Source organism: Leptopilina boulardi, unplaced genomic scaffold, assembly GCF_019393585.1.
Source record: "Leptopilina boulardi isolate dan_hultmark-lab unplaced genomic scaffold, ZJU_Lbou_2.1 LbouV2_371, whole genome shotgun sequence".
NCBI lineage: Eukaryota > Metazoa > Arthropoda > Insecta > Hymenoptera > Figitidae > Leptopilina > Leptopilina boulardi.
This window is the reverse complement of record NW_026137942.1, coordinates 2573759-2589752: the sequence shown is the minus strand read 5'-3', so window position 1 is coordinate 2589752 and position 15994 is coordinate 2573759. Positions and strand designations below refer to the sequence as shown.

At 30.8% G+C, this 15994-nt stretch overlaps 1 protein-coding gene across 1 annotated transcript; it reads right to left on the bottom strand.

Annotated features, from left to right (window-relative positions):
• Positions 1-1338: 1338 nt before the first annotated feature.
• On the bottom strand, positions 1339-7065 carry LOC127287554 (uncharacterized). Its single transcript, XM_051314547.1, has 3 exons — positions 6849-7065; positions 1522-1708; positions 1339-1392 (listed from the first exon to the last, which is right to left on the bottom strand). The coding sequence occupies exons 1-3, from the start codon at positions 7037-7039 to the stop codon at positions 1339-1341; spliced, it is 432 nt and encodes a 143-aa protein (XP_051170504.1). The 5' UTR covers positions 7040-7065.
• Positions 7066-15994: the final 8929 nt, after the last annotated feature.

The following is a 15994-nucleotide window of genomic DNA, read 5'->3' as shown; positions in this document are numbered from 1 at the left end:
ATACTTGGTATTCGAAGATCTATCCAATAGGACAACAATCCCTGAAAATCTTGGCTCGATCCCGTAGACTTCATTTTTGGACCTGTGACAGTTCAGAAATTTTACCTCTTATATAAAAGATTAAGGTTCCGATTTATTTTTCATAATGTTTAATTTTTTTTTTAATTTAATCATTTCTCTATTAAAGGGGAGGGGGAACAAGTATCGCTCGTATTTCTGAAATTAAGAAGATATAAAAGAAAAAAAAAGAGAGAGAATGGGAAATTTTTATGACAAATATTTTATTTTCAAAAAAAAGAGATAGAAAAATTACAGAATTAAAAAAAAAATTAATTTTTTTTTATTATTTTTTTAAACGCTAAGAGGTGAAAGATGGCTCCCTGGTCCGAAGGTCAACTGTAAGCTAGACAGTCGAATCTAGCAAATGGCCCTCTGGACCAACCTCCTGCCAAATCCTCCTTAGAGGAATCCGAGCCTTCTGAAATAAACAAAAAGGGAAGAGAGTTCCTTCTCCACCTTCAAAATTCCAGAGAATTATGATTCTATTTTGAACTCTGTATGGGTGATTCCCCCCCCCAAAAAAAATAAATAAAAAAAATAAATAAATAAATAAAACTTCAGGAAAACATAAATAACTTTGAAAATTTCAACACATTTTAAACAATTTTACTCATTCTCTGAATGTATTTTCATTACATTCTGTATAATATATTTCTAATATATTATAGAAAGTTTTAATTATCAAATCAGTTCTAAGACCAGTAATAACTTATTCTATAAAATGGAATAAAATAAAAAGCAAAATTGACATGTTTCTTTTTTTTCCATATAATTTTGAGGCAAAAAGTGCAAGTCTTGTAGTATATTTCCACAAGTTTATGCTTTGTCGTGCTGGAATGAAGATTTTCAAGAAAATATTTTTCCAATAATTATCAGTAATTAAAATTGATGTAATGAAAAATTGTATTTATAAAAAAATAAAAGAAAAAAAATTTTTTTTTAGTTAAATTTTAGGAATATTAATTGAATAATTAAAGATAGTACGGTTTTTTTTATAAGGTATAATAGTTAAGGGATGTTAAAACAATATCTTCCTTCATTGTTGATAATTAAATGTTAAGATTCTTAGAAGATATAATTCAGAGACGTGAAATTACCCACTTTACGGAGAATCACCCATATATATATTTTTTTTTGCTACTTACCAACTGCCACTGCCAAAAAAGGTAAAATGGAAAGGATTTAATAGTCTTCTTATCCCCATTTCTCTCTCCCACTTTTCTTTTACTCACCATGTTGGGTGACTCCTGTCTACCTCCCACCAGCCCTGAAGAACTTTCACGTCCCCCGCTGCGCTGCATCCCTTACAACCGAGGGATCGGCAAACCCAGGCTAAAAAACAAAAAAAAATTAAAAAATTAAAAAAAAATTTAATTAACAAATAAAGTTCTACATATATATATATGTTTTTCTCTCTTTATCAATATTTTTTTTTAACTTAACAAATCGATGAATACTCACAGTCGCCCAAAAACCTCGACAGATGTAGACTCGGTTCCTCTCGCACCAGAAATACTCCTGGTACCACTGACACCGGGTATATCGTTTTCGGGGGCTACAACTCTTTAGAATCGGGTCCAATCCCCATGGCACCCGATCGTCTTCTCGATCGGGAGCCACCCTCCACTCATCATACGCAACAAAAAATCTAAAAAAAAAAGTATATGGTTTTTCAAAATTTTATTAAGTGTTACGAACCAAAGAAATTATTAGTTTATAGAAATCAATTACTTTAAAAATAATTAATTAAAAGAAACTGTAGGCTTTTGAGATGGCCTAAATTTCTAGAGTTCTCGGAGGTCCAAACTGCCTTAAATCCAATTTGGATTTAAGTTTATATTCATGGGTTCGTTTTCGCTAAAATGCTGATATTTTCTAGATTGAATTAGAAAATATACCGCGACTTCTTTTATTAAATTGTCATGGATAGAATAGAGGGAAAGAATTAATTAGCAAAGAATTAGGAAAAGAATCACAAATTTTATTTATCAAAAAGAAATTAGCAAGACATAAAAAGAAATAATCAAATTTAACAAATGAAATTGAGTTTTAGTTCGGAACGATACGTTGAGTACTTACCGTTCCGTGTTCCTTATTCTACCGTCGGTTAGTTGAGGGTTGAACACCTTCTCGCCCCTTACAATCACTTGCCGACGGGCAAAACATTCAATAAAATAAAAAGGAAACTATTATAATTTTTGTGTCCTCTCACACTCGCTCAGGTGGCGCATTAGCGGTTTGCCGTATGTCGTTTTCGCGTTAACTAGACAGGGACAGACAAATCCACCCTCTTACTCGTTGACTCGTCAATTGCAAAGGCAGGCGCGGGTCCTACACGTACCCGGCTGGTCTCGCGACAAAGATAAGGAAAGCGACCTTCCCTTAAAACTTCCCTTCAAATATTGTCTTTGTTAATTATGCTGGATTTTTCTTGGGACCGTCGCATCGAAAACGGACGCGGGCTCTACACGATTCCGGCCGGTGTCACCACAAAATTATTATCACTGCAAAAAGATCCATTTTGACGATAATATTTTAATTCGACACGATTCCAAGCGGCCCCGTGGACTACGGGTATATAGAATTTTAGTTTACGTCCGACCAACAATTCTTGGGTAAACACGCAAGAAAAGTTGTGTCCCTTTTACCGGACGGGCCCGTCTGGATTTTTAATCGATATATCGCGACTAATTTTCGCGATCGCCGAAACCGAACTGAACATAGAGAAATGGGCCAGAGATGCCTCGTAGGTACGCTTAGGGATCTAAAGTGGGAATTAATGCTGAATCGTAATTTTGGAAAACAGGTGGAAATGGTAACATTGTTACTAAGCTAGTTTTTGCAAACTAAGGAAAATTTGTAAAGATAGAGGTGGAACTCAGGGGCCTGTTGCCATGCGATTTTTAGCTGACTTCACATTTGAACGGAAGTTGCTAAATAATTTCGAGAATTGGAGTTAAAATTAATTCCAATTAAAATAATTAATAAATTGATATATTATCCTAAAAGGATAATTAATTGGAAAATAGGAATTTTCCTTATAGGAAAATCCTTAGTACATTCACTGTACATGTATCTTTAAAAATGTTTAATTTTTAAAATACATCTTTTTAATTTTGTTTGAATTCCAGTATTGGGTGAAATATTTTATTTTCAACTTCATACCCAATTTTGATCTGGAATTGAGCAGTAGCATAACTCAAAATAAATAAATACACGTGCTTTTAATCTGACAGCACTGTATTGCATAGCTTGTAGGCTTGGACGGAAGAAGGGAGGTAAGGAGAAAGAATAGGTGAGGAGAATAAGAGTGTAATGGTACTGTGGAATATAGCGTACCATGTAAGCGCCTATAGCCCGAACTCACATGTATAGGTGCCTGTAGCGTATAGTCCAAACGAGTATGCGAGAACCAACGACCGCCATGCATTCAACGGTCTGTGGAGTAAGAGAGAAAACCATGTGACAGAGGGAGAACGCAATACTCCGCGAGAACAATGTATGTGAGAGAGAACGCTTCGCCATTACATACAATTTCTTTTCTCTCTCGCACAATGCCGAGGGATGCGCGGGGAGCCTTCACTCAACGCGTGGAGTGAAGCCTCTTGCCTGTAATGATATATGAATTACTTTATTTTAATTCTTGTATCATTTTAATTTCGATAACTACAATTTCCAAATTTTGATTTGATAAACTTCAAAATTTGTGACTATTTTACAATAATATAACCATTCGTATATCTTAAACAATAATGATGATAATAGTAATATTTTAGGTATAAACATGCGAGTTCATGCGTTTCTATTCATCCCATAACATTCTCACAGGTAGGCGCATGGATAACCAATGGTCCGCGATGCTTTACAGGTTATCCGGATTAACATCGGTGTTTATCGTTCGGGAACGTTGCGGTAAGGTTTATTAAATTTAGAAAATTAAATAGAATAATAATTTCAAAACCGCAACTTTCCCAAAAATTCCGTTCGCTAGTTACATTGTTTACAATCTGGGAACTTTGAGAAAGGTTACCTGAGCTCGGAAAGACCTCGCAAGCTTCGTTTTCTACTCGCAACCTTCCCAATTGGTAACTTCGTTGTTTATGGATTGGGAAGTTTGCACCAAGGTTTTTAAAGCCTGCGGCGTCGTTCCGAGTCCGAATATCATATTTTTATAATTTTACTTTGAGTAGTTCCTGAGTTATTCACGAAAAACGCCAAGAGGCTTGCCGCAAGGTTCCGATGGTACTACAATACACGGGGAGCTCGTATCTATGCTCCTTCTCAATATTACAGACCATTAATTATCCCATACGTATAAAATAATTAATTATAATTTAGGGAAAGGTTAATAACCCGTGTCGGCTTCAAGAGCTAAAATAGAAGAATTTTAATTTCGAAATATAATTTTAATTTCGAGCGTTTAGCAATTGTCTCATGCGAAGCTATAGGTGAATATACCGGGGATGCTGACGCATGGAATTCCTGGTAGTTGCGCGAGCCTTGGACTTGCTTAGAAAAAATTAAAGCGAGTCCAAAAGAAATTGCAATTAAATTATTGAGAAATTATTTCATAATTAAATAAAAATAATGTAAAAGTTTTTGACGTTACATTAAGTTATTATTTTTCAGGATGTTATCGAAAATACAATTTTTCAAAATTTTATTAAAATTATTGTTTTCAACATTTTATCAAAAATATAATTTTTCAAAATTGTATTAAAATTATTATTTTTCAACATTTTATCGAAAATATAATTTCTTCAAAATTGTATTAAAATTATTATTTTTCAACATTTTATCAAAAAATTATAATTTTTAAATATTGTATTAAAATTATTATTTTTCAACATTTTATCAAAAATATAATTTTTCAAAATTTTATTAAAATTGTTCATTTTTAACATTTTATCAAAAATATAATTTTTAAGATTTTATCGAAAATATAATTTTTCAATGTTTCTATTAAAATTATTATTTTTCAACGTTTTATCAAAAGTATAATTTTTCAAAATTTTATAAAAATTATTATTTTTCAACATTTTATCAAAAAAATTATAACTTTTTAAAATTGTATTAAAATTATTACTTTTCAACATTTTATCGAAAATATAATTTTTCAAAATTTTATCGAAAATACAATTTTTCAACATTTTATCAAAAAAAATTATAATTTTCACAATTTTATTAAAATTATTATTTTTCAGCATTTATAAAAAAAAGATATATAATTTTTCAAAATTTTATTAAAATTATTATTTTTCAACATTGTAATGATGTGACTTTATTAAGCCAAAGGATTTGCTCGCCGGATTAGTCCGGGTCTTAAATTTTAGGAACTCTTTAGTTCATTGCTCTCTTATAAAAAAATATAAGTGGTATAGCGTGATATACAGGTAGGTAATGTCAATAATGAGGCGATGATATAAACCTTCGAAAGCAGTTTTTATTTAAACAAATGTAAAGAAAGAAATAATAAACAATATAAAAGAAAAATAACAATAAAATAAATGACTAAAATTAAACTGCTCGATAACTCTCAAAAAATATATATAAAAATACAAAAATAAAGAAATCCTAAACTAACTAAATTAACAATAGTAAAATAAATGTGAAACTAACTAACTAACTTAATTGTAATGAAAGAAGTGGAAAAGAATAAAGAATTTTCAAAAGAAGTAAGAGGATAGAAGAATTTAGAAGAATAAAAGAATAGAGAATAAAGAAGTGAGAAAGAAAAGAAACGAGACGGTACGCCGCTGTGGTGCTGCATTGGATCCGCCGCAATACTGTAAAAGACAATATTTAGTTCTCGACATTTTGTATTTTTCCCCAGGTGGAATGCTCAATAATAATTTCCGCGAGGGAGATTCTAGAATACGCCCCTAGCTACGAGACGAGCGAAAACTAGGTTTCGTGCACGACTAGTGATTCTATTTTAATCAAAATTTCTAGATGCCGTTTCCGTACGACATTCATACTCTACGCGAAGCTAGTGCGGAAAGAGAGAGAGAGGAAAGTTACAGGTTATTCTTCCCTCCAGATGTACCTCGAGTCGAAGAATAATACCTGGTGCATCAACTCGGTGAAAAGCGAGATGTACCTCGTCTTCACAGGGTCGGTTCTCCAGGAAATGGCGGGTCAGGATCGCGTCAGCCTTCCACGGATGTACCCCTGGTCAGACCTTGCGCGGCAGGTAAGAAAAGATGGAGTGCGAAGGGAGTTACTACTGCACCAAGGTGCCTGAGTACTACTCCTTCTGTAGGAATACATCCACCAGGTCGGCCCCAGATGTACCTGAGATACCGTCCTCGAGGATGAGGTAGGCAGGGCTAGCAGCACAAATGTACCTGTGGTCCGCCTGCCCTGGGGAGGATAATCTTATTCCTCGGGAGAGACGTACCTCACCCTCGGCGATAGATAAGAAAGGAAGAGAATAGGAAGAAAGGAAGAGAATAGGAGGAAAGGAGAGAGCTGCTGTCGTCCAGCCTCGAGATGTGCCTCGAGTCCGGTCGACGGTGAACTGAGGAAATTGTACGTGCAAGCAAGCATATACCGCTTGACGTTTCTACTAGGAGCTATGGCGCGAGTGAGAGAGACCACGTGCTGCGCGGCAAAGTGTGCGCGTTCGGTACTCTCCTCCTGGCTATCGAGCTGACAGCTCAACCGTATATCAAAAAAATTATAATTTTTCAAAATTGTATTAAAATTATTATTTTTCAACATTTTATCAAAAATATAATTTTTCAATTTTTTTAATTTCTCAAAACCTTAGGTATTTTTGGACTTACCCTCTTCCCCCACTGAGTCCCCCCAACACATTACGAAGTTGGATGCATATAAATAATTTTTCCATCCTATCCTTGTCCTCCGATGTAGGGGCCCGCTCCTCCTCCTCCTGTATTTTGTCCAGCTGCATCCCCTTCACCTTTTTCAAAAGGCCCAACAACCCCTGTCGATAATTAATTACACTCTCACTCATTTTAACACTTTTTATTCTTTCTCTTTTTTTTGTTGTTGCTATTTGCACCACACTTTACCACATAAATCAAATCACTTTACCACTCACTTTCTGGTCGCGAGAAACAATGGGGTACGAGAAAAGTCTACTACCCACAGGTCGCCAGCAAACTGAACGAGGGGAGCTGAGTCTGGACCGCGGAGACTGATACACGTGCAGCTCCTTGGTCCTTATCAGTGCAACCTGATACTTCACATCCGATTCTCTGGCACCAACGTCCAGACAAAGAATCAGCAAAAATAATATATAAAAGAAATCTTATAATTCTCTTCTTTTTTTTACATGCGATATATTAATATTATTATTTAATTATTATAAGCCCGATTTCGTTCTTGTCGCTTATAGTTTTTGGGGACAAAAACGGGAACATTCACGGTGGTTTGTTACGGTGGTACCTAAAAATTTAATTTTTTTTATGTTGTGTTGAAATTTATTTCTCGTAAATTTTAATACAATACTTTGACAATAAAATTCAATCGTCAGCATAATGCGATGGGAACGGAATCGGGCCTTAATCTTGGAATGTCATGTGTGCACATATTATTATTATAACTATTTAGAATAAAAATGTAAATCATAAATATCACCAATAGATATATATGCATGTACTTTAACATAATTTCAAATTTCTACGGGCATTCGTAATTAAATATAACCTTAAAAAGTGAAAATCATTATATATATGAAATATAATTGAAAATCTTTGATTCTAATGTTGCGAATGTTGCGAGTGCGTTAATGAACATTGCGGCAGCGTTCCGAATGCGTTGGACGTTGCGGCAATGTTCCCAAACCACAATTGTAAAAGTTAGCAAATGGGAATGTTGCGAATGTGTTAATGAACATTGCGGCAGCGTTCTGAGTGCGTTAGACGTTGCGGCAATGTTCTCCACTTAAAATTGAAGAAAGTAGCGAACGGTAATGTTGCGAATGTTGCGAGTGCGTTAACGAACATTGCGGCAGCGCCCTGAGTGCGTTGGACGTTGCGGCAATGTTCCCAAACGAAAATTGTAGAAGTTAGTAAATGGGAATGTTGCGAATGTGTTAGTGAACATTGCGGCAGCATTCTGAGCATATTAAACGTTGCGGCAATGTTCCCCACTTAAAATTGAAGAAAGTAGCGAACGGTATTGTTGCCTAACAATCCTACATGCTCATGACAACACAACATCAAAGTTGTAATTGTCGCAAATAAAAAAAAGGGTAAAAATACCAAAAATCAAATCATTTTCCAACAAGGAAAATTCATAAAATAAATCCAAAAGACAACAAGTTTTTTTAATAATAATTATGCTTGATTTAATCAAGTGCATATTATTATATTTGGCTATACCATTAAAAGAAAATAAAAACTCAGCATTATTGGCATAGTAACAGGCCCAGAGCTCACGCCTTTATCACATGTTAAAAACCCTTAGTCCACAAAATTTTCCCACCTGAAGTCTCTAAACATTCATATAAAAGAACATCGCGGAAGTCAATTAATTGCAGTACAACTCTCATTCGCGAGTCAGCTCTGAAATTTTTCAGAGGCATAAAAACGATTTTGAGACGCCGGGACTAAGCCCGCCCTGGCGGATTCAGATTTACCCAATGTCCACTTTTAAAGGAGACATAAGGGAGACATAAGGGAAACATGATAAAAAGTTATTTAAAAAGTGAAATAAAGTGAAAAAAAGTATTGATTCTATAAAATGGATATTTAGAGAATGAATTTAAATAAGAATTATAATAAATAAAGCTCTAAATACTTAATATTAAATGAAAATGTGAAAAAAATTTTATTCATTTCATCCCGATATATTATTTCATAATATATGTATGAAATAATCGTATATTTACAAGAAAATCATATTTACTTATTAAGGATTGTAAAATTTATTCAATTTGTTTATTACTTTGTATAAATAAATAAAAATTAGAATAATTTAATTAAATATTAATAGTGATGTGAAAAGTCAATAGTATCTACTTTATCGGCAACCTGAAATAGAAAAAAAACTTGTCCAGTTACGAAAATTACCATCGTTAGTAATATATTAACAATTTCAGTTAATAGATGTCGCCGCGGTTAATTCAGTGAACCAAATTTAAGAAGTGTTGTTTTGTCAAATAAGGTTCGTATACAAGTTTGACAGGTGGACTTTGTGCCGGCAGAAGTTTTTCCTTCGGCGTTTGGAATAACAATTTACCGGTAAGTATTGATAGTAATATTATCTTATTTACGAATTTTAATATAAATTTTAGTATTTGTATAAACTCTTTTCTAAAATTAATATTCGTTTAGCAATTTCTTACATTTCGTAAAGTTTTCCCTGAAATTTAACATTTACACTTAAATTTATAAAATACTTCTTAAAATTTCTTCCATTTTTTTCAGTATATTATTAATTCTAATAATTTTTCTTATTTGTAATTAAAGTAGAATTTTTCTGTCGATTATTACAAGAATTATTTTTTAACCTTTTATTCAATGTCGTCTTATTATTTGCAAAATATTAATTTTATGCCCAGTAAAAATAATAATTTATTACCTATATATTTTTAGGTTAATTTTAATTTGTCAAAAATTTATTTTTTTTCAAAATAACTTTAAGGAAATTTATTATTATACAATTTGAAGTTAATGTTTTGTTTATACTTTTGTTTTTTATTAACTTCAGATAGATTATATTATTATTAAATTATGCTTTAATTATTTATATTTTATTTTATAATTAATTCAATATAATTATTTGTAATTAAATGAAAAAAATTATTATTAATTTTTATAAATCAATTGCTTTTTTTAATATTCATTCATTGAAAAGAATGAAAATATACAAAAAATTGTCTCCTCCTTTTCAAAACTTAACAGTTTGAAAACTATAATTATTCCTTTCCATTCCTTTCGATTAAAAATCTAAAGTTTTGTTGAATAATGTTTTTTGGTTAATCGAATTATGCTGTTTTCTTTTAATTACTTGTAAATTATAATTTAAAGTCAGTGCGAATATTTAATATTTTCCAAGTAAAAATTATTAATCATTTATTATTTCAATAATAATTAATTTTACCAGTTTTCGATACTTTTTGCTTATTATCTCGAAATGAGACAACCAGTTTCCTTTTTGATGCGTATTAAATTGAGTATGAATTTCATACATAATTTGATACCAGGTTTTTTCTGTGAGAACAAATTATCATCGAATTGCGATTATCCTTAAATTCTTATGTTTTATTAGAACTATTGAAATGCAGTAATAAGGTAATGTTTGTAGTTAAAAGTTTCCGATTGCGAAAGTAAACATTTTTTTCAAAGAAATTTTTTTTATTCAATTCGTCGATTCAATAAAAAAAATAATTTCACAGGTTTTCTTTAAATTGTATATTGTTTTCACAATTTATTAATGTTTGAAGGAAATATGTGTAGCCGATATAACCTCAAAGCACAATTTTTTTTCTCTTTAATATGTACAGGGTAGTCACATATAAGTAAATTCAGGGAAAATATCTTTTGTCAGACACAGGAAAAAAAAGTGCTATTTTAGCACCAATTTTGGTGTTGAAATAACACGCAACAAATTTTCACCTGTGAGTGTTATTTTAACACCCTAATGGTTCGAATTTGTCACATGATCTTATTATTGGTGTTGTTTTAACACCAGAGTAGTGTTTTTTTTTTATTTATTTCATTTAGTTAATTAAGGTAATTAATTATCATTTATAATAATTTTAATTAATTTTCTACATTTGTTTAAAATGAAAAATTTAAAGTGCTTTATGAGAAAAGTAAATTAGAACAGTAGAATATACATTTGAAAAAAGCAATAGGTTATGTTTACGGCACTGGTTAACCGAAGTTAATTAATGAATTTGATTGACTGCTTTGTAAAGTATTATTATAAATAAATAGTGAAGAATTGAAATGAGAAAAATAAAATATATTAAATATTTTTGTCCGCTTTACAATGTTTGTTTATATTTTTTCAATTTAAATTTTTTAATACGGATTTATTATATATTTATTATTATGAATGTTATTAAATTAATATTTGGTTGAAGTAAATATTTATTTGATAATAATCAAGTAACCTAGTATTTAAACCAAAAAAAATTTTTTTGTGTAATTTTATAACTTTTATTTTTTTTATTAATAAATAATAATGAAACAAGTAAATTCTTTACAGCATATTTCAACTACACCACTAAAGGTGTTAAAATGACACCACAATTTGTGTTAAAACAACATAACTATTAGTGTTTAAACGACACCACCTATTATAACACCAGCTGTAAATCACACGCAACAAATTTAACCCTTATTTTTTTCAGTGGAGAGATTATAAAAATTATTCATATTGAAATTAAAAATTCAGCCATTGAGGTTCGACGCCGGTCCAATTTCTATGTGTCCCTTTTTGTAGCTAAGATTTCTTGAAAGTAAATTCCAATCAACACCCTTCTAATATTCATTTTATAAAAAACTTTGAAAAGTTAACAGATAATATTGTAAAATATCTACTGGCATTAGAAACTACATGCGCACGTTATTTCAGCTAGTTGTAATTAATACATCATTTGTTCTTCATATTATTATATTTATAATAATTATTTAAAATCAAATTTCAAATTTTGCGTTACAAAATCGCGTTTGTCCAAAATAAAGATGATCACAAGTTTTCGGTTTTATGATAGATAAAGGGACATATTTATATATATATACTATTGATGACTTTAAATAATATTATTACTCAAAATTATTGCTTGCGGATAAACGAAAATAATATAAGAAATTATCAAAGGACTTATACTCTTCTTATCTAAATCATAAACATTATGTTCTTTTATTCTTTTAAAAAATCTTTGAATTTTAATGAAAAATTATGTTTGAGAAATATTTTTCTCCTTTTTCTAAAACAAAATTATATTATACAAGTAATTAAAAGAAAACAGCATAATTCGATTAACCAAAAAACATTATTCAACAAAACTTTAGATTTTTAATCGAAAGGAATGGAAAGGAATAATTATAGTTTTCAAACTGTTAAGTTTTGAAAAGAAGGAGACAATTTTTTGTATATTTTCATTCTTTTCAATGAATGAATATTAAAAAAAGCAATTGATTTATAAAAATTAATAATAATTTTTTTCATTTAATTACAAATAATTATATTGAATTAATTATAAAATAAAATATAAATAATTAAAGCATAATTTAATAATAATATAATCTATCTGAAGTTAATAAAAAACAAAAGTATAAACAAAACATTAACTTCAAATTGTATAATAATAAATTTCCTTAAAGTTATTTTGAAAAAAAATAAATTTTTGACAAATTAAAATTAACCTAAAAATATATAGGTAATAAATTATTATTTTTACTGGGCATAAAATTAATATTTTGCAAATAATAAGACGACATTGAATAAAAGGTTAAAAAATAATTCTTGTAATAATCGACAGAAAAATTCTACTTTAATTACAAATAAGAAAAATTATTAGAATTAATAATATACTGAAAAAAATGGAAGAAATTTTAAGAAGTATTTTATAAATTTAAGTGTAAATGTTAAATTTCAGGGAAAACTTTACGAAATGTAAGAAATTGCTAAACGAATATTAATTTTAGAAAAGAGTTTATACAAATACTAAAATTTATATTAAAATTCGTAAATAAGATAATATTACTATCAATACTTACCGGTAAATTGTTATTCCAAACGCCGAAGGAAAAACTTCTGCCGGCACAAAGTCCACCTGTCAAACTTGTATACGAACCTTATTTGACAAAACAACACTTCTTAAATTTGGTTCACTGAATTAACCGCGGCGACATCTATTAACTGAAATTGTTAATATATTACTAACGATGGTAATTTTCGTAACTGGACAAGTTTTTTTTCTATTTCAGGTTGCCGATAAAGTAGATACTATTGACTTTTCACATCACTATTAATATTTAATTAAATTATTCTAATTTTTATTTATTTATACAAAGTAATAAACAAATTGAATAAATTTTACAATCCTTAATAAGTAAATATGATTTTCTTGTAAATATACGATTATTTCATACATATATTATGAAATAATATATCGGGATGAAATGAATAAAATTTTTTTCACATTTTCATTTAATATTAAGTATTTAGAGCTTTATTTATTATAATTCTTATTTAAATTCATTCTCTAAATATCCATTTTATAGAATCAATACTTTTTTTCACTTTATTTCACTTTTTAAATAACTTTTTATCATGTTTCCCTTATGTCTCCCTTATGTCTCCTTTAAAAGTGGACATTGGGTAAATCTGAATCCGCCAGGGCGTCCGTGAGTCGGTTTTTCAATTTTCACAATCCACTACATAGATAGTGATTAAAATTGGACGGACGAAAAGTTAAAGTAAATACTTCACGCCGACGAAGTCCAACGGAAGTCGTCTTTAATAAAAATCCAATAATTTGAATAAAATCAAATGATTGAATTTTTGTCTTTTTGACCGGCCAGTCCACACGTGTGGTGCCTGCGCTGTTTAGATTCGGTGGACCCGTGAGTGCATTCTTGTGCGCTACCAATAGACATTTTCGCGCTTTGCTAAGTGTGTGTATTTTTCCGCCCGTCGGAAAGCAGCTCGACGCCTCGCCCTTGTTAGCTTGCGACGGTATAATAAGCAGTAGAGTAAGTTTTAAAACATGTATCGTTCCTTCTTCTTATCTTACTGTATCATTTCTATATTTTAAATTCAAGTTTTTTTTTATAAAATAAATGTGTAAAAGGGTCTTAATTGTTTTATTGTGTTTTATCCCTTAAAATGCAATTTTCGAATAACGTAACTTGGCAGTTTTCTTCTAAAAAAGGATACACGATCCCATAAAATAAACGGAATTTTTTTAATTTCGGCAGCTTGGTGCCTCCAGGACATAGGAAATAGTAATTTTATAATTAATATTTTTTCGGTTCGTAACAGCTGACGAGGAAGACAATAAGAAACAGATGTAAGAGACTTTACATTCCTTTAAATATATAAACAATCTTTTGCGTACGTGAGTTTAGTCTGTAAGTCAATTATATGGTTGTCATCAGTTTTTTCATGGTGACATTCATCTAAACCTCGTTCTTTGTCTTCAAAATGAGTTTTAGTTGCCTTTGTACTATGGACGATTGTTGTTCTGTATCAAGTGATACCTCTACAGTCAATTTGTTTAATCATTGTGTGGAAAAAATGATACCTCTGTCTTTATTAAGGGATAGGCAATTACCTCATGGTAAGTATATTTCATTTCTTCTCTTGCTCTGTTTAAATATGCATTGTCGTTGTCATTAATAGTGTCGCGAGTGTTGATTTATTAAAATTTTTTTTTGTGTAAGTGATGGAAAAGCAGATTGATTTTGATTTTAATATTGAACCCTTCCAAGATTCTATTGGTGCCTTTGACTTAAATTTGTTAGAATTTTCGAACACTTTTTCAAATACAGAAAATTTGATTACTGATTCTGAAGAAGCTTCTGTATCATCAAACAATGTAGTTGATAATTCGATAGATGTTTCACGATCTAATCTTGCGTATATAAATCAACAACGTTTGATCATTGAAAGAATTGTGGAATTGGAAGAGAGACTTGGGGTTTTTCAATTCGCCTTTTGGAAAGTAGAGCCAAAAGGAGCGATAAACGTTTTATGTGAATTAATTTTTAATAAAAAGTTTTCTGAAGATGACTATAAAATAGTTCGTGAACTTGATAGTAGACGTAAGGGCGTATTAGTGCGTGTTAAAAATTTAGAACTAAAAAAAACATTTTTTTAAACTCTTTTCTCTTTGAACTGCGTGGTTATCATGTAGATATTTATTAATGTTCAATTATTCCTTTCTATTTTTCATTTATGTTTACAGTGAGTTCAAGATATAGAAGATCGACTCGTCCTTCAGCTGCAATTTTGTCCAAAATGTATTTCTTAATAATAGAGATGAGTCGTTTGTTACATTTGGCAAATAGTGTGCGGAATTATTTGGAGGCTCCAGTTAACCACATGACTTTGCGAAAAGGACGGGGTCGTCCACGCAAAAACATTGCATCATCATCAAATTCTGTTATATTTTTAAGTTCCGAAATAGAAGAATATCAACAAATATGGGAATTCATTCAAAAGAATGTAAGCGAATTAAATGCCATGGTTGTATCTTCCGTCGTTGATAATCCCCCATTGTCAAACAATTGTAAACATTTGGACGTTCCCAACACATCCATATGTCAAAGGTAAGATTTTATGATTTTATGGTTTATAACATAGTAAAATGTCAACTATATAATTTCATATTGTTTTAGGATTCCAGATAGTTTCAATAAATGCTGTATGTGTGGCATGTTTTTGGTTGATGATGCTCCTTGTGATTGTCGTTGGGGTTTGTTGTATTCTGACTCATCGACCTCAGCTTCGGAACCAGATGTGACAGATGACTATGAACCTGTTCCAGGACCGAGTTCTTTGCATAGTATTGTAAAAATAGAAGAGGACGAATTTTAAAAACTTTTTTTTTTTTGATTGTTTGTTTGTTTTTCATTTTAAAGTCTTATTTCTCTTACAATAGTTTCACATGTTTTCTCTATTTAATATAATTATCATATTATTATAATATAATATGTGACGCGACGCGAAGAAAGGGACCTAAGCGTCCAAACGGCAATTTCACAGGAGAGAGAAAAGAGTAGGCAAGAACGTGGCGAAGAGTTTCCGATATCTCTTACTCTCTCTTGCTTCCCACTACTATTTCAAGTTGGCGTCTGTGTGTTCGGGCGTCTTCGGAAAGTAAAGAGAGATGCACCTCGTACACGTGCTTTCGTAGTGAGAGAGAACGGTGTAGTCAGCGCATCTCTCTCTAAATCACGAATACCGACCCGAACTTCAAGTGACGCATGGACACAGTGAGAGG